General features: G+C 49.1%; 2 protein-coding genes across 11 annotated transcripts in view; one reads left to right on the plus strand and one right to left on the minus strand.

The window, feature by feature from the left end:
- Nucleotides 1–1,463, plus strand: part of LOC131915452 (microtubule-associated protein 4-like) — a 49,374-nt gene extending 47,911 nt beyond the window's left edge. For 2 of the 3 annotated variants that reach the window (XM_059268730.1, XM_059268732.1), the window contains one exon: nucleotides 29–1,463. In XM_059268730.1, the coding sequence (XP_059124713.1) occupies nucleotides 29–36 (8 nt within the window). In that variant the 3' untranslated portion in view covers nucleotides 37–1,463. The remainder of the gene's footprint in view (nucleotides 1–28) is intronic. The other variant, XM_059268731.1, reaches the window with a different exon arrangement.
- Nucleotides 1,464–2,698: 1,235 nt separating this feature from the next.
- Dhx30 (DExH-box helicase 30) overlaps nucleotides 2,699–27,138 on the minus strand; it is a 29,248-nt gene continuing 4,808 nt past the window's right edge. For 5 of the 8 annotated variants that reach the window (XM_059268735.1, XM_059268736.1, XM_059268739.1 and 2 more), the window contains exons 4-22: nucleotides 25,743–25,838; nucleotides 15,885–16,015; nucleotides 14,489–14,599; nucleotides 10,818–11,119; nucleotides 10,255–10,375; nucleotides 9,476–9,625; nucleotides 6,962–7,114; nucleotides 5,826–6,662; nucleotides 5,487–5,562; nucleotides 5,301–5,405; nucleotides 4,905–5,080; nucleotides 4,495–4,701; nucleotides 4,319–4,400; nucleotides 4,054–4,247; nucleotides 3,809–3,968; nucleotides 3,534–3,691; nucleotides 3,343–3,446; nucleotides 3,117–3,256; nucleotides 2,699–3,026 (exon numbers count right to left, since the gene is read on the minus strand). In XM_059268735.1, the coding sequence (XP_059124718.1) occupies nucleotides 2,773–3,026; nucleotides 3,117–3,256; nucleotides 3,343–3,446; nucleotides 3,534–3,691; nucleotides 3,809–3,968; nucleotides 4,054–4,247; nucleotides 4,319–4,400; nucleotides 4,495–4,701; nucleotides 4,905–5,080; nucleotides 5,301–5,405; nucleotides 5,487–5,562; nucleotides 5,826–6,662; nucleotides 6,962–7,114; nucleotides 9,476–9,625; nucleotides 10,255–10,375; nucleotides 10,818–11,119; nucleotides 14,489–14,599; nucleotides 15,885–16,015; nucleotides 25,743–25,838 (3,557 nt within the window). In that variant the 3' untranslated portion in view covers nucleotides 2,699–2,772. Of the gene's footprint in view, nucleotides 3,027–3,116; nucleotides 3,257–3,342; nucleotides 3,447–3,533; nucleotides 3,692–3,808; nucleotides 3,969–4,053; nucleotides 4,248–4,318; nucleotides 4,401–4,494; nucleotides 4,702–4,904; nucleotides 5,081–5,300; nucleotides 5,406–5,486; nucleotides 5,563–5,825; nucleotides 6,663–6,961; nucleotides 7,115–9,475; nucleotides 9,626–10,254; nucleotides 10,376–10,817; nucleotides 11,120–14,488; nucleotides 14,600–15,884; nucleotides 16,016–18,315; nucleotides 18,533–24,682; nucleotides 24,712–25,742; nucleotides 25,839–27,138 lie in introns of those variants that run through there. The other 3 variants (XM_059268741.1, XM_059268742.1, XM_059268734.1) reach the window with 2 other exon arrangements.

The following is a 27,138-nucleotide window of genomic DNA, read 5'->3' on the forward strand; positions in this document are numbered from 1 at the left end:
TTTAACAAGGTAACCTTTTATCTTCCAGGCATCTAACGATGACATTCTGGTCTCGTCTTCCATCTCCCCGTGTTCCCCTTCTTGTCTCCCCCTTGTTGCCCTCTCCCGTCCCTCCTCACGTGTCCCTGCAGATTGAGACCTACAGGCTGACGTTCCGGGCAAATGCCAGGGCCCGCACCGACCATGGGGCCGACATTGTCTCCCGGCCTCCCCACTTCCCTGGCTGCCCAAGCTTGGGGGCCCGGGCCCTGGGCTCCCTTTCCCGGGCTGTCTACTAGACGTGTGAGCTCTTGGGGGCTGGGCAGTCCTTTAGGCCTCTTTCCCTCCTGCCTAGCTTGCTCAAGGCGGCAGCAGCCTCTGCTGCCTTCCCCTCCTTCCCCCCTCTTCCGGGCCAGCTCCAACTTCCCATCCCACCACTGCTCCATGGAGAGGGTTGGGGCGGCGATGGGAGTCTAATGGGATCTCTGTGGGATCTAGGGGTGGGGTGCTGGATTCCAAGAAACTGACAAACCCTCCCTCTCTTCCCTGGTTCAACCTGGAGGGACTAGTAGAGGTGAACTCCAGGTTGTGACCAGCACTGACCGAATCCCCTGGAACCTAAACCACTGCCTCTCCTTGACCCCACAGAGGAAGCCACCCTGTAGGTTATTGTATCAGGCCCTTTGGCTGCCCTGCTTCAAGTTAATCAGGGGTCCGCTGCCCTTGTCCCCACTGCTTATACCTAAATAGCTGCTGTCTCACTTTTCTTTTTTCTTGTTTTAGTCTTTTTTTTCCCCTTCCAGTAACCCATGAACTGGTAGTATAGTTTGCAGGTTGAAGCCATGTCTAAAGAGAGTTCTCAGTAGGTGATGGAGGAAGCAAGGGGGAGGTCCTGAGTCTCCACTGAGGAGGCTGTCAGTTTTGGGGGGCTGCCCCACTGTGGGCCGCTTGGGGCCCAGTGGGAAGAAAGTGAGAAGTGGGGCTGCTGCCTAGTCAGCAGTCGGACAGCGAGGGCGGGCCAGTGGGACTGGCTGTGCTGGCATTGTGTATGCTGCTTTCTTTTTCTAACCAAGAGGCTGGTTTTGGCATCTGTCTCCTTCCCTGGGAACTGGTGGTCAACGTGTGATAGAAAACCAGGCCTGGAGAAACAGAAATGATGGTCAGAGTCCCTGACCTGCACTTGCAGGCCAAGGCACCCAAACCCTCATGTCCAGGGGAGCCTGAGCTGTCCAGAATGCATGTGAACAGTGAGGAATCAGGTGTGGAAATTTCAAACTAAAATGCATGAGACCTGGTGTGACTGGAGAGGAGCAGGAGAGGCCAGGCCCTTCGTGATGGTGCAGCCATCCCAGCGTAGTCTGTTTATGGGTGGGATGGCTGCAATGCTGAGATATCCTGGGAATTATATCAACACAAGTTTCTTATTGCACTTGTATTTTTTGTATTAAAGTTTGCATGGTTTCTAATAAAGGATTCAAACCTAAGTTTGTAGTGAAATGGCCTGGGAGTGTCTAAGGGCTCCTCTGGTGGGGCATTTTCTGCTGCGCAGATTTGCCTGTCAGGAGGCTGGCCCAGATCTCTGACCCTCTTGGCCCTCCTCCTGACACAGTCTCCACCTCTGCTCCAGGTACAGCTTGAGCAGGTAGAGAGGTCTGTACCCAAGGAAGTCATCCCTGGGACTGAAGGTCCTAGACAGTTTTGAGGCAGCAGTTTCCTTTCAGAAATCTTGAAACTAAATCTCTAGCTCTACACACACACACACACTCTCTCTCTCTCTCACACACACACACACACACACACACACACACTCTCTCTCTCTCTCTCTCTCTCTCACTCACTCACTCACTCACTCACTTGCAGGGGCCTGTGGACTGCCTGAGCCAGGGAGTGGCTTTCTTCCCAGGCTGTCTGTAGAAGGCTGCATGGAGCCCTCAGTGTCAGTATTTTTTCAGCAAGAGGGAACTGGGAAGAAGGAAGCAGTGGGGACCAGGGTGCTGGTGGCTGAGGGCATAAAGGTACTTGCTACCTTCCTTGATGTCGATCCTGGGGCCTTGAGGATGCTGAGATTGACAAGAGTCCACTGGCCAAGGATTAGAGGGGAAGGTGGCCCAAGCTCTCTAGGTAGACTATAAGAGGCCCAGCTCCCTGGAATGGTCCCACAAGTCAGGAGAACCTGAGAAGGCTGATCTGGCCGATTGGGACTATGGGCCATATGATGTGTATACTTTGCAAGGTTTGGGGATGAGATCTTTATGTACTTTGTTTGCTCATGGCTTAGCCATTACCTGAGTCTGTAACTGTACTGATTTAAACAATAAAGCTGCCTGACACCCCACCACACAGGCTGTGTTGCTTGTCATCGGTTAGTCCCCATACCTACTTTATCCCCTTGTACCTTCAGTTCCTCCTCCCTCATCTGTGAGAGACAGGTGTGGTCAAGGACAAATGCCCCGTGTTCCCTGCAGGACCATCATACAAATCAAGGCTGCCTAGGAAAGTGCTGTGCTGTGGGCATCACTGGGAGCAGCAGTGTCAGTGCGGAGACTAGCAAAGCAGTTGAAATGTGTTGACAGCTCTGGTGGTTCATTCTTAGCCCCTTCCTCCCTTAGGACTTGGGCCATAGCCAGCTCTGTATCCCCAGCAGTAAGCATCTCTGGTCCGCCTGAATTGGGGCCAAGAGCCCAGAGTCCTGAGAGGAGCCCTCAGTAGGACAGCAGTATTCACAAGGGATAAATATAACTTTATTTTAAATAAACATTTGCACTCTGTACACAGCCCCAGCGGAAGAGGGACTCAGTCATCAGCTGTCTTGCGCACATCAAAGCTGCCACAAGGTCCCCGCAGCAGCTCTGCCAACAGTGCAAGCAGCTGCCCATGTTCCTGCTGCACACTCAGTGGAAGTGCAGCTAGCTCACTACGGAGGCTCCGCTCCACCATTCGGCCTAGGGCTCGCCGCAGCTCCCTTAGCAACCGCACAGTTCGTGAATCACCTTCTAGCCGCAGCAGGTCACTGTCACTCAGTGAGATGGTGGCCCGGCGCCCGTCATCTGGAGAAGGGTAAAGACGGGGAGTCTGTGTTGGCCATGCCTCTGAGGCCATGAGTAGGCCTTGGAGTGGTGGAAGGAAGGGGTACCCACCACGGATGTGGACGTCCCCATCTGTTAGGAGCAGCACAGCTAGCGGGTGCACCTGGGAGGAATCTCGAACAAAAACGCTACCGTTGGACTTGACGGCCATGAAATATGTCAGCCATCGGCTCCGTAACCGGGTAGCCTCCCTAGGGAACAAAGTGTTGTGTAATGTGAAGCCACACCTCTGGCCAGTCTCTGAGGCCCTCCCTATCTAATCCTGCCTGCCACCCACCTGTTAATGGTCGATTTGTGCAGCAAGATGTTGCCAGATTTGGTCCTGTAAGTGACACTGTTAGGCTTGAACTTCCCCTGCCGAGTCACCTTACCTTGCCTCACCTAAAGGGACAGAGGAAGATACTGAGCAAGGAGCTAGGGGTGGAGAGAGGTAGGGACCTGGTCAGCTTTCTGTCCTAGAGGAGGCACCTGGATGAGGTTGGGGTAGAGGCCCGCCATCAGCACCCCCTTCACCAGCTCCTCTTCCTCGCTGTATTCATTGCACTGAGCAGAGGGCAGTGTGCAGTCAGAGGGCTTTCCCACTAGGAAAGCCTCGTAAATGTTCTCCGAGAACTGCTTGATGAGCCCTGGGGAGGCAAAGTGCAGTGTGAACAGAGGCCCTGCCTCGAGGCTGGGGATGGGAGCTGATGGGAGCTCTGTGGGTGGGAGGTGCTCAGGAAGGCCCTCTTGGGGGCCAGGCTGACCGTGGATGAAGCGCAAGCTGGGGGCGTACAGAAGGTTTTCTTCCAGGTAGTTTTCCCTGGAGGTACGGTCCTGCCAACGCAGCACCTCCTCCCAGCCAGCCACGGCACGCACGAAGGCCAAATGGTCACTACCACTGTCGTGGCTCAGCAGTGCCTTCACCTGGGAGAGAATGTCCAGGGGTCAGGACAGTGGGTGGGGTATGAATAAAAACAGAAAGAAGGCTATAGGAAGCACTGGGTCTAACCTTGTCTACTTCTGCCCGGTTCTGCAAACTGCTGCTGAAGGGGTCCCGGGTAAGGCAGGAAACAACCACCAGCAGCGGGTGCAGGCAACGGAAGATGGCAGCCAACACTATGGCCTTGGCCAGCCGGGGGTCAGTAGAGATGTGGGCCAGGCGCTGCCCCAGGGTGGTCAGGTACTCCCGCTGGTCCAGCACTCCTGCAACAGCTCAGCTGTCAGTCCCACCCATGAGCCCCTCCACAGCCCAACCATTCCTAGCCTCCACTTACCAATCTCCTGGAGCAGTATGACAGCCTCATCCACTGCCTTGATATTGGGACTGTCCACAGCCTTAGAGAGGAACTCCACTGCCTGCAGCAACAAGAACCAACCACACCCCCATGAGTCTGTGTCCCGCTTGCCCTGTCCAGGAGCAAGCTCTTCCCCAGCCCTGCCTCTGCCGCACCGTCTTCTCAGGCATGTGGATTTTGGCTTGCAGCACCAGGTTCTCGAGGGGTGTGCGCAGGATCTCTGGCACTTGGAAAGGAACCATTTTCTCCAGCCGGCTCCTCGGGAACAAGTGGTAGGCAAAACCTGACTGGCAGCGGCCTGCTCTGCCCCGGCGCTGAATCACGTTTGCTCTCGACACCCACACAGTCTCCAGGCAGGACACCTGGGGGAAGGCAGGAAACTTACACGTCTACAGGTCTTGTCTGCCCACTTCTCCAGTCACCCTCATCACCCCTCAACAGGGACATTTCCCCTAAGTGTGGCCTTCACACAAAAAGGATGTCTACAGCAGATGGAGACTAGGGGCCACCTCAGAACAGGAGTCCTCCCCCAAAGGATAGGTTGGGTCCAAGAGAGAGGCACCACCTTGGTCTTCAGGTCATAGCGTTCCTCCTTATGCAGACCGCTGTCCACGACATGCACGATGTCGTTAACTGTGATGGAGGTCTCTGCAATGTTGGTGGCCAATACAATCTTACGAACCCCAAGTGGAGGCTGCTGGAATATGGCCTTCTGATCCATCATGGGGATATTGGAGTGCACTGGTGGATAGCAAAATGCAAAAGGGCTACAGGCACTGTTCTAACCAGAAGAGTCTCAGACTGAGGGCAGGACAAGAATTTGGATTCCCCACCCATCCCTGGCCCCCATAAGCTGAAACCATTTGATAAACCACACCCTCAGAGAAAAATGGTCAAACAGTCAGAAACTGGGGCCACTTGAGTACAGGCTGGGTCACTCCCACAGAGGCAGGACTCTCACCTGGTAAGATGAGGTACTTGCTCTCATGCATGCCCAGGGCTTCCTGGAGACGTTGCTGCACTCCTTTGATTTCTTGCCAACCAGGCAGAAAGCACAGGATCCCACCTGTAAAGGGGCCCTGCAGCCATGAGCTGGTTTGTCCAGCCATAGGGAAAGGACAGAGCTGAGAAGTGAGGAAGCACCCACCTGGTTCCCCACGGGCATCGATGTGCAGAACCAAATCAGTCACAAGGTCCAAATCAAGTGCACATTCATCTTCAGACTGAGGTGGGGAAGAAAAGCCAATCACAGTCATGGGGTAGGGGTCATACCCAGGACACAGCAATAGACACAGTGAGTGAGCTACGTGGTATGTGAATTCCAGCCCTCACATACTGGCCACACACACACACAGGCATGATTATTCCCAGTTTTTATCAGGGAGACAGGCTTGGGAAGATAATATGCTCTATCATGAAGATAGGGAGGAGGAAATTCCAAAAGAAAGCCCAGCAACCCTGGGGTATGTATGGAGATGTCCCTCACCTCATGGTGCCGATGCCGGTGTGGGTACTGGTGTTTGCCCAGCTTGGCCAGGATGTCCTCCAGGTAATGTTCCTTGACGGGATACATGAAGCCAGGCACCTTGATGACAGGGCAGCCCCCAAAGTAGCGGGAGAAGCGCTCATTATCTCCTGTAGCACTCATGAGCACCAGCCTCAAGGCTGGGTTGAGCCGCTGCAGGCCCTTAAGCAGAATCAGCAGGAAGTCTGTGTTCACATCCCGCTCATGGACCTCATCAACAATAACATGGCTCACACCCTCCAGGCTGGGGTTGCTCTGCAGCTTCCGCAGCAGGATACCCACAGTGCAAAAGAGCAGCGCCCCACCTCGGGCTGGGGGCTTGCTTTCCAAGCGCACCTGGAAGCCCACGTTCCGGCGCAAGGAGGGGCCCAGTTCATGGCTGACCCGCTGCGCCACAGACACAGCTGAGATACGGCGAGGTTGTGTGATGATCACATTGCAGCGGGCACCTCGGCCCTCAGTCACATAGCGCTCCAACAGTAGCTGAGGGATACGTGTGGTCTTCCCACAGCCTGTGTCCCCAGAGATGACCACCACTGGGTGCTGTTCAATGGCACTGAGGATAGTGTCCCGATGAGGGTCCACAGGTAGCTGGGGGGCCTCCTGCCAAATTGGCCCTCGCCTCCGCCACAGCTCTAGCAGGCTCTGGCTCAGGCGTACCTCCTCCGCTTCTGACAGGGGCATGTATGGCTTGCCTGTGATAGGGTCACTTAAGGGCCCTGAGTCCTTGCCTAAGGGCAAGATGTCATCACTCTGCAGCCGGAGTTCTGGGGAAATCCATGAACTGTCCACCGGGTACTAGAGGATGAGGAAGCAAGCAAAATGACAGAAGTGCCTGTCTTCCTCCTCCATGCAGTCAGCCCCTCCACAGGATTCACCCAGTCAGATGTTTAGGGCCCAACCCAGAGAGCAGAGGAGAACTTGGGCTGTGACTGCCCCGACACCCTCACAGGCATGACTAAGGGGACTTAGGGCCAGGGCGCTCCAAAGCTCCCTGCTCCGTGGGGAAAAAACAGGTTTCCTACGCCTTTTGCAGGCAGAAGCAGCCTTCAGTCTGGAGAGGGAGACAGTGGGATGATGGAAGGCAGGACTCTTACATGACTCAGGAAGGCCTCTATCTTGCGAAGGATGGGCTCGGGCACCTGGATGGTACATGGCCGGCGCTGGGTCTCACCCAACTCACGCAAGGAGGCCAGGTTGTACATGGCATGGGTAAGCGGCTCATTGTTCCTGTCCACCAAGCCCAGGCTCTGCAGGAGGATATGTATGGCTCAGTCTATGCTCTTAGAATCCCAGCACTCAGGAGGTGGAGGTAAGAGGCTTGCCAAATTCCAGGCTAGCCTGGGCTACACGGTATAACTCTAGAAGTACGTTTAAAAAACTTTTTTTTTTTAAAGAATTAAATGTGCTATCAGAGTAGAACCCTACTACCTACCCCTTGCCAGGCATGGTGGCCTAAGAACAGCCTTCTCTGGTGCAGTAACAGCCTCCAATATCCCAGAAGACCCTACTCCTCAAGCTCTCCCTGTGCCCCTCACCAGAACTTCCCCACCCAAATCATGCTAGCAGGGTTTGCTGCTAACTGTTCTGGCCAGGGCCATCGGTGACCCACCATACAGAGAAGTACACGGAATGTTCTGTAAATGTCTGAACATGATAAACTAGGCCCTTTAAAATAAAATGTTGCCGGGCGGTGGTGGCGCACGCCTTTAATCCCAGCACTCGGGAGGCAGAGCCAGGCGGATCTCTGTGAGTTCGAGGCCAGCCTGGACTACCAAGTGAGTCCCAGGAAAGGCGCAAAGCTACACAGAGAAACCCTGTCTTGAAAAGCCAAAATAAATAAATAAATAAATAAATAAATAAAATAAAATGTTTGTTTGCTTCACCGCATGCTTAAAATCACCTCATGAGACAAAATATGACCTTCAGGCAAATGTGGGCCCATCGTTTTCTTAGCTTTGTGTGTCTCCCATGGGGAAAGCTCACTAGCTCTCTCTCCAAACTCAGCCCAAGTGTTACCTCCCTGAGGACATCTTCCCACTACACGTGTGCCCTTCTTTACCAGTGCTCAGATTACAAAAGGCACCAATGCTACCACTTTGCTGTCTGTGTGGGTCAGCTTCCCAACACTGCAGCTCCTTCCCAGACAGTCTCTCCCAAGCCAAGAGTGGAACTTATGTACAGGAAGTGAAACTGAAGACCCCTCCACATCCTGCAATGAGGCCCAAGTCTCTGCCCTGCTGAGCCCGAAGCAGAGCACATAAACACCCTCATATTTACCACCTGCATGCAACTTTTTCTCTTTTGTTTTGTTTCTTGTTTGTTTGAATATAGCCTTGCTATGTAGCCCAGGCCAGCCTTGAGCTCATGACAATCTTTCTGCCTTCCCTCCCAAGTACTAGGATATGGTATACAGCACCCCAACTCATGGACTCCTCACATTCTCCACGTTGACAGGTGTACCCCTCACCATCAGAGGGATCTAAGACATGGTTCTCCAAGAGCACTCAGTAAAGCAGGCTCAGTTCACATTCTCGAACTGAACCTCTACCATCATGCTCAGATGAACTCAATTCTGTTAATCAGGCAGAATGCCATCTAGGGCTATGGCATCAGCCAATGCCAAAGCTCCTTCAAAGGAACTGGCATAGATACAGCACAGTGGTAGAGTGGCCACCAAGCATGAGGAATGTCCTATATTCAATCCCCAACCCTGGGAAGAAAGAGGAAGAAACAAAAACAAACAAAAAGAACTTGCCAGGCTTAATGGCACCCGCTGATGATGCTATCATTTGGGATGAGACAAGGCTAGGAGTTGGAAGCCAGCCTGAGCTACACGGCAGGTACCAGGCCAGGCTGCGCTTTAGGGAGGCCCTGTCTCAAAAGGAGGGGGCTGGAGGTCAGGCTGGGATGTAGCTAAGCTGGTTAGTGGTCAGCTGCCTGGCATGCATGAAGCTCTGGGTTTGGTCCCCAGCACTGCGTGGTGGTATAGACACCTAGGAGGTGGATGCAGAGAGTCTAGAAGCTCACGGTTATCCTCAGTGGTGTAGTAACAGCCCAGTCTGGGGGTACACCAGATTCTGTCTCAAGTTTAAAAAAAAAAGAGGACAAAGGCTTGACACCAAGTCTGATGACCTGAGTTTGATTCACACAGTAAGAGAAGAGGACTGACTCCTGTGTATCTTCCTCTGACCGCTACATGTATGCCACGCGTACACACAGTAAGTATTTAAAAGAGAAAGCGGGGAGAGGTGACACACAACCTACAGGCCACATCGCTATCACCTGAATGCCACTCCCTTGCTTAACTGTCATACTAGATGCACTCAGATTAGTCACACTGCCACCAAGGCTACAGGATCTCTCTGGGCACCCAGCACACCTCTATGCTGTGAGATCACACTCTGGTTTCACCTAGAAGTTGTTCAAGGCTGAGCTCACAGGCAAAGTCCCCAAAGACTCTGGGGAAGTAGTCATGGAAACAGCGGTAACAAATACATGCAGAGATGGGGCACCGGACCCTTTGCTACCTGGGTACAAACAGCCAAGGCCTGGTGTGTGCTTCACTTCCTAAAACAGTGGACTAATCTGTCACAGACAAAGGGACTTACCTTCAGTTTCTTGCAAGCCAAGGCTGCTGCCTTATTCTCAGCCTCGGCTTTACGGCGCCCTTTGGCAACAAAGGTCATGGGACAGGGCCAGAGCAGGGTGAGTGTAGCCAGCTTGGTCTTGGTGCCCACAGTATGGAACTGCATGAGGTTCTACACAAAGGTAAATGAGGAAGTTACAAAAGGCCGGAATGAACAGAGAGGTGGGTAGTCTAGGCACCTCAAGGACTTCCCTTTTGTCCCTCTGCTTTATGCCTGCCACCCATCAATGGTCACGTGTGGCCCTAGTCCTGAGCTCGATTCTCAATTTCTGTAGTAGAAGACGGGATTCATGAGATGCCACTACCTGTCTTCCTAACCCACATCTCATTAGCACCTTCAGGAAAATCTGGGGCTGCAGCTGTTAGCATGAGCCAAAACCCACATGTCCTGACAGAGTAAAAGGGCCTGTATCTCTACCTCAGCCTCCTCTGAGGCCCCTTGCTATGGCATCAATGATGACATTTATAACACAATACAGACACTTGGTCACAGATCTGGGTCTTTAGTCAGCAGTCCCCAGCCTATACCTGTGTGGCTATTTTCACTTTTCCTGTCCCCTGGGCTGCTCTGCTTTCCATCCATCAAGGATCCCATTGTCCTCCTTGCTGGCCTAGGTGGGAGCTGAGACAGGCATCCTGAGCCCTGCCCCCACCTGAGCTTCCTTCCTTCCTGCTGAGCCTTGGGAAGGAGGCACAAACAAGCGGGCTGCTCAAGCCCACACTTCTGGAGAGCCGACTCACCTTAGCTGTGGAGGAGGATGTTGCGATCTGAATCACTTTGGCCAGAAGGTTCTTGGGAAGTGGAAACTGGGTCAGAGCTCTAATAGCACTGTCATCATCTGTCATTTCAAAGGAACCCCCCCTAGGAGGACAAACAGTTTAGGTGAAAAAGTCTGCTGTCTTCCTAGGCAAGTTTCTCTGGGACTTCAAGGTTGGGACACAGTGCTGGTATGACAGACAGGCAGGAGGCATGACAGGATTGGGCCAGGAACTATTGCCTCTTCAGTCAACACTACAGCAGCCCACAGGCCCCTGGCTTCCCCAGAGAGAGGCGAGCAGAGTGACTGCTGAGAAGATGGAACTGAGTGTGAGCTGGAAAGAAGGACCATGTGCTGTCTGCAGGAAGTCACCAGTGCACTGTCCCATCCTACCCAACCCCAGATAGAGAGAAACACACTAAGCAACAGGCTATGAAGACTATAAAGTGTTGGGCATAGCCCTCCCATATGTGGGGGCTCAGAAAAGACCAATCCCAGGCCACGATGTGGTCAGGGTCCCCCTGCATCCCTCTGTCAGAGCAGTACCTTGAGTCCCTGAGTGGGTTGTGGGAGTCTTGCTGGGTCATGGACAGAAACTCCGTCACATCAATGGTCCCTTCTTCTAGCTCTTCCTCCTCATCTTCCTCTTCCTCTCGGCCTAAGGATCGTGATAGGCCTCCAGGACCCCCTGGACGAATGTTCTCAGGATTCAGCTGCCGCCAAGAAGTTGGAGGCATGGTGGGTTCTGGACGCCACCAGTTGTCAGCTGGAGACCCAAAACGATCAGCAAGCACTCGGTATTTGGCTGCATCAAACAGTTCATTCCGTGGACCCAGCAGACCCCAGCCCTGTTGGACAAAAAAAACTGTGAGGAGCATACCGTCAGCACACCTCAGTCAACCTGTTCTATGCTCTGCTAGACACACTTCAGCCCTGGCCAGAAATGGGACTACAAAGAAGACTTCAACCCAGGCATGATGGGCTCTCCTGTCACCCCAGCAGCGGAAGCTGACAGAGGGTCTTGAGATCTAAGCCAGTCTGACCTGTGCAGTGAGACCAGCTCAAGAAACAAGAATAGAAAGAAAGGGAAGGAAGGACAGACTGACAGAAGGGAAGGAGAAAAGGAACAGAAGACTTAAAAATGCATAGATTTGCTGGATCTGGTGGTAAATGCCTGAAATCCTAGTTCTCCCAGGCCGACGCAGGAGGATCACTGAAAGTTGTAGACAGCCTGAGCGGCAAGACTTTGTCTCAAACAAATAAAAATGAGAAATAAAAATAAGCTAGATAAGCCAGACCTAGTGACACACAACTTTAATCAGCACTCAGGAGGCAGAAGCAGGCGGATCTTTGTGAGGTGGAGGACAGCCTGGTCTACAGAGTGAGTTTCAGGATGTCCAGGACTACACAGAGAGACCCTGTCTTCTTTTTTTTTTTTTTTTTTTTTTCCAAGACAGAGTTTCTCTGTGTAGCTTTGCACCTTTCCTGGAACTCACTTGGTAGCCCAGGCTGGCCTCAAACTCACAGAGATCCGCCTGGCTCTGCCTCCCAAGTGCTGGGATTAAAGGCCTGTGCCACTACTGCCCAGCCGAAACCCTGTCTTGAAACCACCAAAACAAACAAACAAGCAAACAGGGAACCAGGGGAGCAGAAGATACAGCCACACAGTAATTGACAAAGCTTCAGTAATCAGGGCAACCAGAAAATGAGTGGCCTACAACATCAAACAGTCATCATTTCTAACACAAGAATCCTGTTAGAACTATACGAAGAAAATAATCCAAGAATAGGCTGAGGAGATGGCTCAGCACGTAAGAGAATGGACTGTTCTTGCAGAGGACTCTAATTCAGCTGGGCACCTCACCACAGCTGAAGATCTGATGCTCTCTTCTGGCCTCTCAGGTACTGTATTCACCTGCACACACTGATTCACACACACACATACATATACTTAAATGTAAAGATAAAGTGGGAGAGATGCATCAGCAGTTAAGAGCACTGACTACTCTTCTAGAGGACTCGAGTTCAATTCCTAGCACCCACATGGAGTGTCACAAACATCTATAACTCCAGTTTCAATGGATATGACACCCTGTTCTGGCCTCTAGAGGCACTGCACATACATGGTGCACAGCCACACACACAGGTAAAACACCTACACCCCCCCCCCCCACACACACACACAGAAAAAAAAAGAACTCAAAGAGCTCACTCAAGCTGTAGCTCACTGGTAGAGCCCCTCACTTAACATGTACCCTGGGTTCAGTCCTCAGCACCACAAAACAAACAGAAAGAAAGCAATCAAGAAAAAAAGGGTTTTTTTTGGGTTTTGTGGGGTTTTTGTTTTGTTTTGTTTTGTTTTTCAAGGCAAGGTTTCACTGTTTAACAGCCCTGGCTGTCCTGGAACTCACTCTGTAGCCCAGGCTGGCCTTGAACTCACAGAGATCCGCCTGGCTCTGCCTCCCGAGTGCTGGGCTTAAAGGCACACGCCACCACCGCCCGGCCATAAAACGCCATTTTTAACAGTATCAGAAAGAATATACTTGGTTAAGATGTTTATCCTAAGGAGATGAAATCCCTGTACACTGAAGACAGTAAAGTATTGAAGGAAAATGTCAGTATAATCCCCATCAAAATGTCAATGACAATGTCAAAGCAAACACAAAAACAACAAAAATTCTTCAAATAAAGCCCTAACAGCCAAAATAATCTTTTTTTTTTGGGGGGGGGGGGCCTGCATTTTGCTCTGTAGACCAGGCTGGCCTTGAACTCACAGAGATCTGCCTGGCTCTGCCTCCTGAGTGCTGGGATTAAAGGCATGCAACACCGCCGCCTGGCCCAAAATAATCTTAAGAAATGTGAAGTTGGAGAAATCACACTTCCTAATCACAAATTACAAAGTTGTAAAATTCAAAAGAATACCATGGGTAGGGTGTCACACATCTTTATACCTTTACCCTTTTCTGACCTTCAAGGGCACCAGGCATACATGTGGAATATTCCTTTACACTGAGCAAATGTACGTCACTGTGATTGGTTTAATAAAGAAGATGACTGGCCAATAGATGGACAGGATAAAGTTAGGCAGGGGAACCAGACTAAGGACACCAGGAAGAAGGGCAGAGAGAGGAGGCACCAGCCAGACAGAAACAGGAAACAGGGGGTGCAAGATGAAAGAGAGGGAATGCCACGTGGCAATACTTAGATTAACATAAGTGGGTTAATTTAAGTTGTAAGAGCTAGTTAGTAATAAGCCTGAGCTATTGGCTGAGCATTTATAATTAATATTAAGTCTCTGAGTGGTTATTTGGGAAGTGGCTGGTGGAACAGAGTATATCTCAGTCCTGACTATAATTCTGCCTACAAATACACATGCAGGCAAGCAACACATACAAAATAAGTATCTTTTTAAAAAGTTTTAAAATTCAGTGGTGGTGGTGCACACCTTTAATCCTAACACTTAGGCAGTCAGGCAGCCAGCCTAGTCTACAATAGTGAATCCCAGGCAAGCCAGAGCTACACAGTGAGACCATATCTCAAAAATCATTTTTTTTTTTAAATTTTATAAGACAAGGCTGGGGAGTTAGATAGCTCATTTAGTAAAATGCTTGCCACACAAGCATGAAGACTTGAATTCAATCCCCAACTCTCATGTAAAACACCAGGTGGTAGTGGTGAGCACTTTTACTCCCAGAGCTGGGGAGGCAGAAACAGTTGGGTCATGGGTATGTTAGCCAGCGAACCAGCCCAGCCTAATCAGTGAGCCCTAGGTCACAGAGAGAGATCCTGTCTCAAAAAACAATGTAGACAAGCCAGTTGTGGTAAGGCACACCTCCAGTCTCAGGACTCAAAAAACAAAGGCAAGTGTATGTCTGTGTTCAAGGTTAGCCTGGTCTATACATAAGTAGTTCTAGGCCAGCAAAGCTACACAGTAAGACCTTGTCTCCAACAAGTCAATGACCAAACAGAAAAACAACGTAGGCAGCGTCTGAGGAATGACACTGGTAATGGACCTCCGGTCTACACACAGGCACATGTACTCACAAACACATACATACACACATGACGAAGAAAACTGAGAAGAAGGAAGGGCTCAGGAAAGCTGAATGACTGAACACCGCATCACCCTCTACCAAGATGTCCCTGGACCCAAAACCACCTCAAGAGAGAGCAAGGAACAGCCACCTCCCAGGCCTGCGCCTTCAGCAGACACTCACCTTGAACAGCTGGCAGGCAGCTGCTGCAGCCTGCCGCTCAGCATCTATCTTCTTGCTGCCATAGCCTTCTACCTCCACGCTCTTGGGCCACTTTATGTGCAGGGTGACTTTCTGGGAAGTGAAAAGAGAACAGGAAGTGGGAACGACAGCCCAAGCGGGTGCTTACCACTGCAGCAGTGGGGGCAAGAGGACCAGGCTACAAAGTAAATTCCAGAACAGGCTGGGGTATACAAGACCTGTAGCAAAAACAAGCAAAAAGCTCAGTGTGGGGCTGGAGAGATGGCTCAGAGGTTAAGAGCACTGGCTGCTCTTCCAGAGGTCCTAAGTTCAATTCCCAGCAACCACATGGTGGCTCACAACCATCTGTAATGAGATCTGGCGCCCTCTTCTGTCATGCAGACGTACATGCAAGCAGAACACTGAATATACAATAAATAAATAAACCTTAAAAAAAAAGTATAAAAAAAAAAAAAAGCTCAGTGTGGTGGCACAGTCCTCTAATCCCAGGAGGCAGACCCTGGTGCCTCTCTTGAGTTCAAGGCCAGCCTTGTCTACAGAGTGAGTCCCTGGACAGTTCCTACACAGAGAAACCCTGTCTCAAAGCAAACAACCAACCAAAAAAAAAAAAAAAAAAAAAAAAAAAAAGGCAAAACAAAACAACCTTCATTCAGAATGGTTTACCTGAATGCTTCTATGGAATCTAGGCTCTATTACACTCTTGGAGCAGGGGTCCTCACTATCACTTCTACCCTGCATTCCTTGCTAGACAAGGGACCAAAACCAGGGTCCTTACCCCACCTGCTGTGTTTGCTTTTCCTGAATGAAGCATGTGGATTATTGGTAGCTCTTCAAATTGTATTATGTATTATAATACAATGTATCTAATTGTATTATGAGGTTCTCTATTGACTGTTCACATTTAGAAAACACATTCTGGCTGGGCACAGTGGCACACATCTAAAAGACTTTTTTTTTCCATGTATGTAGAATACCTTCAGTATCTGAGACCTGAAGCAGAGGACCAGCAATCCAAGGTCAGCTCCTGTTACATATCAAGTTCTAAGCCAGCCTAGGCCACATAAGACCCTATCTCAAAGCAAAACAATGAAAAGCCAACCAACGGGGCTGGGTGGTGGTGGCACACACCCTTAATCTCAGCATTCAGGAGGCAGAGGCAGGTGGATCTCTGTGAGTTCAAGGTCAGCCTGGTCTACAGAGCTAGTTCGGACAGCCAAGGCTACACAAAGAAACCCTGTCTCGAAACAAACAAACAAAAAGGCAAACAAAACACAATACCCACTCTGGCCTCTTTGACAAAAGAACCCAAGAAAGAGAAAAGAGCAGCCAGTCTCCTTTGAATCAAACCAGTGAGTCACTTAGCCATCAGCAGACTTACCTTTTTCTTCGGTCCATTTGTGTGCACATAGACTAGCTTGTCTTTTGCATGTGAGATGCCAAGGGCTCTTCCAATCACGCTGTTGAGAAGGTTTTTGGGTTGTGGAAACTCTTTTAATAGGTCCCTAGAAGCTAAGAAAATAAGAATAAAATAATTACAATTCTTTTTCTTTTCAAACTCCATAAGGTATACCAAAGCCACTCAGGGCTAAAGTTGTTGGCTCAGGACCCCAAAGCATTCAATGTAGGAGTCCTTGGCAAGGGCAGATGGTCAATAAACTTCATGAGTCTGATGTCTGAAAGAGGGTACTCAAAAACGCAAAACAAAACAAAAAACGTATCTTCTACAAATGCACATGAGAGATCAACTTCCTAAAGCAGTTCACACAATTAGAAGCACAGGCCCTGAAGGAACTCTAGGCAGCTCCAGCATAGCAAACATGGCCCTGGCAAGCCTTGCCCTTCTCTCCCATTCCCTCTTCCTTGCTAAACCATTAGATTGCATTCCTAAAGCTAGCCACTGAGGTCTATTCCCTTATTTGGCCATTTTCTCCTCCTGAGGCTGACTGCCAAGGTCCAGTATTGTTACTGATCTTGGTCTTGGGGGTCCTGAGCTGATACTGATCCTTTCAAGCCATGTAGGTCAGAGATGAGATCCAGATTTTAAAGATTATGCCTCCATTCTCAACTATGCCTCAGCACTCTGCATAAGTCCTCTCTAAAGCCCAGAGTCTCACTGCCAAGACACAGGCATGAGCCAATCCTTTCTATCCCCGCTGGCATCAAGGGGAAAAGGATGCATCAGACACCAGAAGGGCTATATCCTCCCTTTCACTTATTCTCTGTACTAACCTCAAAATACAAATAATACAAATGGCTTAGATGTCCCATCTAGCAGCAGCTCCTGCCAGACACAGGGCTTAGTCAACCACAAAGGGGCAACTCGGAAGGGCTCAGAACAAACTAAAGGGCTGTCACACGCAGCACCAGAAATCTTCAGGAGATGGAAGGCCTCCTGCAGTCTCTAGCATTATGTTCAGCCTCTGGACCGCGGAACTGAGTGGGTGCTCCGAGCAGTACTGTGTGCCTGTCTCATCGTATTCACTGGGGAGGGTTTGCATAGCAGCAGATCGCTCCTCAGTGGGCACCTGAGAATGCCAGCAGTGTTCGGTAGTATCTGTATTTAATTCTTTTGTCTCTTCAAAACTTCATTCATTACCCGGCAGATGTTGTAAACTTTTTTTTTTTTTTTTTTTTTTTTGGTTTTTCGAGACAGGGTTTCTCTGTGTAGCTTTGCGCTTTTCCTGGAACTCACTTGGTAGCCCAGGCTGGCCTCAAACTCACAGAGATCCGCCTGGCTCTGCCTCCCGAGTGCTGGGATTAAAGGCGTGCGCCACCACCGCCCGGCAGATGTTGTAAACTTTTAACCCCAGCACTTGGGAGGCAGCGGCAGGCGGACTCTATGAGTTTCAAGTCAGTCAGGGCTTCATAGTGAGACCCTGTCTCAAAAAAAATTATTGTATTATCATGTGTTTCTGTGTGTGTGTGTGTGTGTGTGTGTGTGTGTGTGTGTGTGTGTCCACCATCTGGAAGTCAGAGAATAACCCTTGCAAGTCTGTTCTCTCCCTCCACTGTGAGCAGGGCTGGAACTCGGGTCTATCTACAGGACTTGTACAGCAAGCACTTTTCCCAGTGCGTCACCTCACCAGTGCTGTGTTGTGAAGACGGTCCTCCAAAATTTCTGATGTGACCTTGTTATCTAGTTTGCAATACTTACCTGGGGCAGATACCTGTGTCAACTAGCACAATAGGAGTGTTCTACCTGGAGCACTCTCCTAAATGCTATATTATAAATCATGTAAGAATCAAGCAGTTAGAAAACAGTACCTAGGTAGACTCAAGAAGAGTTGATCCCATCTTGTATCCCTAATTTAAGTAACCCACAGATGTGCACAAATGCCACACACACCCCAGCTCTTCCAGATGGGTACAGGCTGGCTAGCTCACGCCACCTGTCCTAATGGCCATGGATGTTCTCACCCGCTCCATTCTCTGCCCTCGTTAGGAGCCATATAGCCACAGTCTAAGAAAGAAGACACTCCATCTCTATTTAAGATTCTGAAATTCCAGGTGTATTTGGGGCTAGGTCCCACTGTGATGATGGAGCTAACCCTCACTGCCACCCAACCTGACAGAAGTAGGCTATTCATGTTATTTCCCCACACCTATCCACGTGCAGGCATGCTGGATTCTAGGTGAACTTACGCCACACAAGACTTTCTAACAGCAGGGCAGGGACTCACAGATGTAAGAGGTTTAAATCACTTTCAAGACTAGAGTTCTGGCCTGCCGGGCCGGTCTCTATCCCACGCCCCTCGCTTGCCTTCTCTAGTCAAGGACGTCGCAGCCCAATCTCTGCTACCAGCCCTCACCGTTCACCATGCTTCCGTCGCCCTCCCCAAGCTCGCTAGGGGCCACCTCTGATTCGACCTCAGAAGCCTCCTGAGTGCCATCTGGGCGGACAAAACTTGATGAGAAGCCACGCGAGGGTCCTTGTCGCCCGGCAGCGAGGGGATCCGGCGGCCGCAGGCGCGGAGAGACGCTGGCAGCCAGCGCCACGAGCCGCCTAGCAGACGCCATCGCGATCCCGCCGATCCCCGCGGCCCCAGCCTGCGACAGTACCTCCGAGGGCTCAGCGGCCGGCAGGAGTACCGTGCGCCCTCTGCTGGCCAGGGGGACTCGGTGCTGAGCTGAGAGCAAAGAAGCCAGAATGCCAGTCTGCATACCACAGCCCAGGCCTCCCCACCAGGAGATGCAAACCAGACTGGGCATCTGGATCTCAAGCAGGAAAGGGGATGGGATGATTTTAGGAAACAGTACTTTGTATTTTCTCAGCGTTCATTTAAGGAAATAAGCCAAGTTCCCTCCAGGTCCTACACATGGTAAATCCCTTACAGGCTGCTTTCTAACAACTTCTTGCACGCAGGTGAGTGCTAAGCAGACACCCATCTCCTGTGGGTAAATCTGGTGAAGACTCTCCAGTAGGAAAGACCTCTTGATCACAAACTGACTTAATGCCCTGGACTGGAGTCCAAGGAGACAGCACTTACTTTGGGACACAGTGCCAAGAACTGAGCTAGCTCCATGGTTAAGAGTCCAGTTAGGCTTCCTCGATTGTGTGAAGACAGTGGAATTCCACCTCCAAACTACTGTGCCTGGATTTTACTCCTCTTCTGTCTCTTAAAGCTTTGAGGAGCAGGACTTGGGTGGGCTAGGAATGAAACTAAATCTGAAGGAAGTGGCTATGAGCAAGGGCCTCATGAGCAAGGGCCTCAGTCTCAGCACTGTGAAAGAGAGCGCGGGTCCGGGGTTGGCAGTTTAGGTTGGTAGGCTTCGAAGAAGAAATTTGTTTTTCAATTCTAGCCATGACTTGAATAATCCCCTGGAGAGCTTATTAAAACATTAGTGCTGGGTGTGGTGGCCCATAACTTTAATTCCAGCACTCAGGAGGCAGAGGCAGTTGGATCTCTGAGTTCAAGGCCAGCCTGGGCTACAGATTAAGTTATAGGACTTTCAGGGCTACAGAGAAACCCTGTCTTGACAAAAGAAAAAAGAAGAACTAAAAAACATATTACTAGTCAAGAGTGGTGGCCCACGCCTATAATCCCAGCACTCAGGAGGCAGAGGCAGGATTGCTGCATGTTTGAGGATAGCCTGGTCTCCACAGGAAGTTCCAGGCTAACCTAGGTTATACAATGGAACTCGAAAATTAAAACAAACAAAAAACAGATCTGGGGATAGAGTTTGTCGTTTGGTAGTGTTTGCCCAGCCTCCATAATTATGGCCACTATGTTTGACCATCAGCACAGTATAGAGTATAGGAGCATGTCTGTAAATCTCAGCGCTGGGAAGTAGAGTCAGGAGGATTGGAAGTTCAAGGTCATCCCTGGCAATGGGAAAACAGAAAGTTTGAAGCCAGAATTGGATACGTGAGCCATTGTCTTAACAAAAAAAAAAAAAAAAAAAAAAAATTTAAATCTGACTTAAGGGCTATAGAAATGGCTCATCAGTTAAGAGCCCTGACGTTCTTCCAGAGGACCAGAGTTTGATTCCCAGCATCCACAACCGTGTAACTCCAGTTCCAGTGGTTCTGACACCCTCTGCTGGCTTTTGCTGGTACCAGGAATGCACAGGGTATACAAAGACACATGCAGGCCAAATACCCATACACACAAAATAAAATACATTTAATGATAAATAAATAAAAATCTGATGCAATTGTCACAGGAGACACCACCTGTATTAAACAGCCCTACCCAGATCCATATATAGGGCAAAACATGATTCCTCAACAGCTTTGCATTTGGCGGTGTGGCTGATTACTTTGCTAGAAGTCTAACCAGCTTCAAAAATGGTCCTCAGACTGTGAACAGCCCAAATTTCTTCAAAGAACAGAGAAGTTTACCAAGCCAGGGTCAGCACAACAGGTCTCACAGTTGAAGGAAACCAGTCTGGAGAAAAGACCCCCACCTAGAAAACTGACCTGTACCCAACAGGACCCGCTCACTACTGCACTCTGCTCCTACAGCCACTAATACACAGTAGAAATGCATGATTTCTTGGCTTTCCTTCCAAAGAGGCAAACTGAATATATACAAAGAATATACACAAAGCAAAACTTGCCATAATTAGTCAAGAGTCCAAACTGAAGGACAAGAACATAGGCATCTGCTATGCCATTTTCTCTCTCTCTCTTTTTTCCCTTGAGACAGAGTTTTGCTATACAGCCCTAGCTGTCCTGGAACTCACTTTGTAGATCAGTCTGGCCTCAAACTCACAGAGATCTGCCTGCCTCTGCCTCCCAAAGGCATGTACCACCACACCTTGCTCATTTTCTCCAATTTTAGAAAATATATTTTGAATTGGTATTTGAAATTTTATGTTTAAAAAAAAAATCAAAGGGCCTGGAGAGATGGCTCAGCTGTTAAGAGCACGGGCTGCTCTTTCAGAAGCCCTGGGTTCAATTCCCAGCACCCACATGGCTGCTCACAACCGTCTGTGACTCCAGTCCTAAGGGATCCAACACCCTTAGGGATCCAACAGACATACATGCAGGCAAAACACCAATACACACAAAATAAAAATAAGTCATTAAGAAAAAAAATCAAAGTAAGCATTGTGGCTCATGCCTATAATCCCAGCACTTAGGCTGAAGCAAAATGATTATTGAGAGTTCCAGCCAGCCCTTAAAGATACAGAATAAGACCCTGTTTCTAAAACTAAAAAGAACTAGGGATATAACTAAGTGGTATAGTGACTGACAAGCTCGCATGAGGCCATAGGTTAATTCCCCACAACCCACAGAAAGGTGGAAGGAGAGAACTGACTCAACCAAGTTGTCCTCCGACCTCCACACACACTATGGCATGTATCTACCCAGACACATTATATATACCCACTATACACAAAGACAATAAATAAAATCTAAAAACAAAAGCTCACGCTGGGGGTGGGGTGGGGACATGACTTTAGTCCCAGCACTTGGGAGGCAGAGGCATGTGGATCTCTGTGAGTTCAAGACCAGCCTAGTCTACAGAGTGAGATCCAAGACAGGTACCAAAACTACACAGAGAAACCTTGGCTTGAAAAAACAAAACAAATGAACAAACAAACAAAAACCCCACCAAAACAGAAAAGCTCACTAGACTAAAAAACAAAACTAGGTTTGTTTTTCCCACATAACAAGAATGTGGACAAATAATAAAAATAAATTACATCGTGCTCTAAGAGCTGGAGTCATCCTGAGCAAATATTTCACTCCATAATCGATTGCAGGGACTCCTAAAACCAAGGGAGCTCTGTAGACCAGCTTTTAGAAGCCTTCTATTTCTATGATCTTCTCCCAAGGGTTCAGAGCAGGGATTGGCAAACCATCAGCTGCAGAACAAACCCAGCCCACTGCTGTTAATCTAAGTTCTTAGTTGTTGGTGTTTGAAACATGATCTCTTTTACTTCAGCCTTGCCTTGAACTTGCTATTAGCCAAAGATGACCTTGAACTACTGATCCTATTGGGCACAGGGAGTACAGGCATGTGTCATCACACCTGATTTATTCAGTGCTGGAGGTTGATCTCAAGCTAGGCAAATACTCCTGCCAACACAGGAGCAGTTCCAGCCCGTAAGGAAGTTCGCGGAACAGAGCTCTGCTCATTTGCTTATGGAATATCACTAACTGCTTTCCTACTATCATGACAGAGTTAACTGCAACAGAAAAACATGACAGCAGCAAAACCTGAAATACAGCTGGGCATGGCGGCTCATGAATTTAATCCGAGCACTCGGGGGCAGAAGCAGGCAAATCTCTGTGAGTTCCAGAACATTCTGGTCTACATACAGAGTTCAGGCCAAGCAAAGCTACATTGACTCTGCCTCAAAAAAAAAAAAAAAAAAAAGATATAAAAAGGTTTACTAACTCAGAGATGTTTCTTTTTAATTCATTTTTATTTTATTAATTTTTAGTGTGTATGCATGTTCGTGGTTCTCTCCTTCCACCGTGGGCTCCAGGGATTGAACTCAGGTCATCGGGATAGCACGGCAATAACTGTTAGCTGCTGAGCCATCTCGACAGCTCTCAGAGATATTTCTGTCCACTTCTGGATCAGGCAGGACATCTCCACTAAATGGAATCAAGGTGCAGAGGATCTGAGTCTGAAGGTGAATGTTTAGGAGTTTAACCTTTACTTACGTTTTGATACAGGGTCTTACTCTATAGCCCAGACTGAACTGGAACTAATTATATAGCCCAGGCTACCTCAAACTTGTAACCATCCTTTTTTGACTCAGCCTCCCATGTGCTAGGAGTACTTCTGGTATCATCCAAATGCCTGGCATAGGAACCAGAAGGTGCTAGGAGGAAACCCATAACAACCCAAGCTCTGGTGCACACCACAGCACCTTGGATGGAAATAGGGGAGGGGCTATCAACACCTAAAACAACTGAGGCTCTCAGCCAGCAAGAAGACATGACTGGCGATGAGAAGATAAGAGAGCTAGAGGAGCCAGGCAAGCACCCTTACACATGCGAATGCTGCATACCCCTCAATGTAAGCTGCTGTCTCGGGAAAAACACAGCTGCTTAAGGACTACCCAGAAAAGAGCAAACTGTGGCCTTGGGTCCGGGCAGAGGATCCTGTAGGATTTCTAGCGCCCCGTGCCTCAATTCTGGGCAGGAAGGAACAGACACACAGAGGACCCTTAGAGGGAAACTTCTCAGTTGATCCACCCTTCCCTTGGAAGGATGCTTTGGTAAGAGATTGGCAGTGGGAAAGGGAAGGTTTGAAAAGGAGATAATCGTTTTTTCCCTTTCAATTCTAAATCTGACTCTGATGGGCTCTGCTCAACACAAATGGCCATTGTCTTCTGAGTGCTAGTTATTTATTTTTATTTATATTTTATTTTTTGGTTTTTCAAGACAGGGTTTCTCTATGTAGCCCTGGCCACCCTGGAATTTACTCTGTAGACCAGGCTGGACTTGAACTCAGAGGTCTGCCTGCCTCTGCCTCCCGAGTGCTGGGACTAAAGGTGTGTACCACCACTGCCCAGTCTGGGTGCTATTTATTTGAACACTAGAGGTACTATTTTTTACTACAGACCTGCTTTTTCCAGGGGTGTAGGGAAACAAAGTCTCATGTACTATTGGGGCCAAGCCTGGCCTTGAACTCTTGACCCTCTTGTTCCCCCCCTCCCCAACCACTTGGAGCTGAGGACTGAACCCAGGGCCTTGTGCTTGCTAGGCAAGCACTCTACCACTGAGCTAAATCCCCAACCCCGACCCTCCTGTTTTCATGTTGTTGGAATTACTGATGTTCATGTCCACATCTGGCTTTCACGGCTCCTTTGTTTGTATGTTTGTTTGTTTGAGACAGGGTTTCTCTGTAGCTCTGGCTGTTGTGGAACTCACTCTGTAGATCAGGCTGGCCTCAAACTCACAGAGTTCTGGCTGCCTCTATCCTCCTGAGTACTGGGATTAAAGGCGTGCACCACCACCGGCTTCCACAGCTCCTTCTTAAGGACAGAGACAGCAGTGGAGCCTCTAGCATGCCCTGCCAGGTGCAGTACTGTAAGTCCAGCTGCTGGGAGGCCAAAGCAAGAGGCCTGACTGAGCCTAGAAGTCCAAGTCAGCCTGCACAATACAGTAAGATTCTGTCTCAAAAATACAAAAAGCAGGAAGAGAGCCAAGCGGTGGTGGTGCACGCCTTTAATCCTAGCACTTGGGAGACTGAGGCAGGTGGATCTCTATGAGTTAGAAGCCAGCCAGGTCTACAGAGCGAGTTCCAGGACAGGCACCAAAACTGCACAGAGAAGCCCTGTCTTGAAAAAAAACAAAAAAAAACAACAAAAAAAAAAAAACCAAAAAAATACATAAAGAAGGAGGAAGAGGAGGAGATGGAGCAGGGAATGGAATGTAACTCAATGTAGTCCTGGCATTACATTTGTGAGGCCATGTTCAATGCCCTCCACAAGAAAAAAAAAAAAGGAAACAGAAAGCTGTATGGGAGAAAGAAGGCCTAATATTTATGTGCACATCAGGATGTCTTCTGGACACGCCATGGATGCCTTCCGGAGGCACAGCTAGAGAAGGAGTGTGCAGCACCTATGGGTCACCCCACAGGGCAGTTATCCTCCCCAAGAGCATAGTATCCTCTTTGGCACTCAAGGAAGCACTGCCTATCTGACCCCTAGTTAACCCAAACTACCAATCCTGGAGCTTAGCCCAGCACATCTCTCAGAACCACTCACCTGCCATGGTGGAAATGTTAACGTTCAGCCTTTTCGAGTTACAGGGCATTTTAAGAAAAGAAAAAAAAAAGAAGTGCAATCAACTCTTGTTTTAGCAATAGTAGGGGTGGCATTTCTTTAAAGCCTAAGTCAGGTAGTCACAGGGCTGGAAGTGTGTACTTCTACTACACTGCTATCAAAAGTCAGGGCCACGCAGAGTGGAGGGCAGTGCACTGGAAACTGCCTGGAAACTTGGCAGCATCACAGGCCACAGGAATGGTCCCCACACCATTCCTAAGCACTTGACCTTCAAAGTACTTCACAGAAACCAGACAGACCCACTTTGTATGGAGCAAAGACTCCATGACCTAAAATGCTGTTCTTGCCACTAGACAGAGGGACAGGAACAGGCAGTCAAAGCAGGGCAGACCACCTGTCAAGACAAAAAGGCTACCAGGAATGCTGGTCTTGGCAAATGTAGAAAAAAAGACTTCAGTCTGAGGGAAGGTAAAGATTTGTGTGCTCTGACCACTAGCCCTGTCTCTAGGTTTATGTACACCTGAGGTGAGCATCATTCATCTGGGTATTTAGATATTCTTCCCTATCAAAAAGACAGGCCATCTTGTCCAAGGACTGTCAGGCAGACTTTGATGTCAGTAAAGTGCTTTCAGGTACTGGGTAGATAGTATCCGAGCACCTAGGATAGAGGGGACCAGGTCAGGTCAAGGTTCTGTTCTGACCCTGCTTCAAGCATTTGCTCTGAAACAGAAGAAGATTCCAGGAATTCCTTCTAGCCTAGAAGATTCTCTATGTTAGTGCTTAACAATTCAACTTATCCTAACATTTCTTTTAGGCCACACATGGAGGCCCAAAGAGACTGTAGGGTCTAAATCACATAACCCAGGGTCATAAAAACCTGTTCTAAGTATGCTCTCACTTGGGTCCATCAGCTCTAATAAGCCCACCTTCCAGGCTCACTTTCAAGAAACACATGTCCGTGGTACAAGGTTTCCACTGCCACCCACCTACCCACTGATCTTGGACCAAGCTGTTGCTGGAGGCAAGGCTCCTCCTCCCTTACCTCGAGAGATGGTCCCTCCAGGGGCAGGGTTGACACACATGGGTGGAAGTCGGGGTGGGGGAAGTTTGCATTGACGCTGTCTGTGCTGGGTCCGATCTGGAGGAATAGAAAACACATTAGGGTGACATGTTCTCACCCCTCACGGTGTATACAATTGAGCTTATTCACCCTGGGAATCCAAGTGGAGCTCAGGGTAATACTGGAGAGCCAATCACAGGTTCTAAGGAACAGGGCGGCAATACCACACAAAACAGTAACTGGCTCCTACAGACACCAGAGATATTCTTGTAGAAGTCTCTTTTGACTCTCCAGAAGGCCTCCAACTATTTCCTCATCTACCCTTTATGAAGTTTATCACTGCTTTGTTGTTTTTCTGAGACAGCATATCCAATAGCCCAGACTGCCCTTGAACTCACTGACCCAAAGATGACTTTGAACTCTTGGGCCCAAGTGCTGAAATCACTGGTATAGTTCATCACATCTGGCCTCTCTGAGTCTTACTATACATCCTATATGCTTTGCTTTAGTCATCTACGCCAGTCTTTTTTGGGGGTGGGGAGGGTAGGAGAGTTGAGACAGGGTTTCTTTTCATAGTTTTGGCTGTCCTGGAACTCACTCTGTAGACCAGGCTGGCCTCAAACTCAAAGAGATCCGCCTGGCTCTGCCTCCTGAGCGCTGGGAATAAAGGTGAGCACCACCACACCTGGCCACAAATTACTTTTATAAGAAGCTCCAAAATTTTGAGATACATGAAATAAAATTATGCAGCCCAGCAGCTCAGAGCTCCACTTCCCCCTTGCACTGCCTCAGCAACCTAGTCTCATCAGAATTTGCCTGGCACATTCTTAGCATCACACCAGCTGCCTGCCTTGGTGGCCCAAAGCATCTTCCCTTGCACCAGTGATTTGTCATCCTCTGGTCACACTACAGCACTTGCACTTGCCCAACGTCTGTTTGCCATGACTTCTTTTTAAAAACAATATTTGTATCAGTTCTTTGAGGACTTCATATATGCACATACTGTATTTCGATCATGTTCTGCTTCTCTCATAAGCTTTGAGACACTACAGGTGTGTGGTTTTCGTGGTAAACACAAACCTGAAATGCCTATAGGTGCCTCTAGATTAAGTTGAGTTCTGAATTAATTTCAGCTCTGCCTTGAGGGTAAGGTTGGAAATGATTAGCTCAACTTCTCCATTCCTATTGTAAAAGAGTTCTCATTCCCATTCAGGGAGACTACATTAAAAACAGACGAACACCTAACGGTAGTGGCACACATCTTTAATTCCAGGGAGGAAGAGGCAGGCAGATCTCTGTGGGTTCGAGGCCAGCCTGGTCTACAGAGTGAGATACAGGACAACCAGGGCTACACAGAGAAACCCTGCAAAAAAAGAAA

This window comes from Peromyscus eremicus, chromosome 7 (genome assembly GCF_949786415.1).
Source record: "Peromyscus eremicus chromosome 7, PerEre_H2_v1, whole genome shotgun sequence".
Classification (NCBI taxonomy): domain Eukaryota; kingdom Metazoa; phylum Chordata; class Mammalia; order Rodentia; family Cricetidae; genus Peromyscus; species Peromyscus eremicus.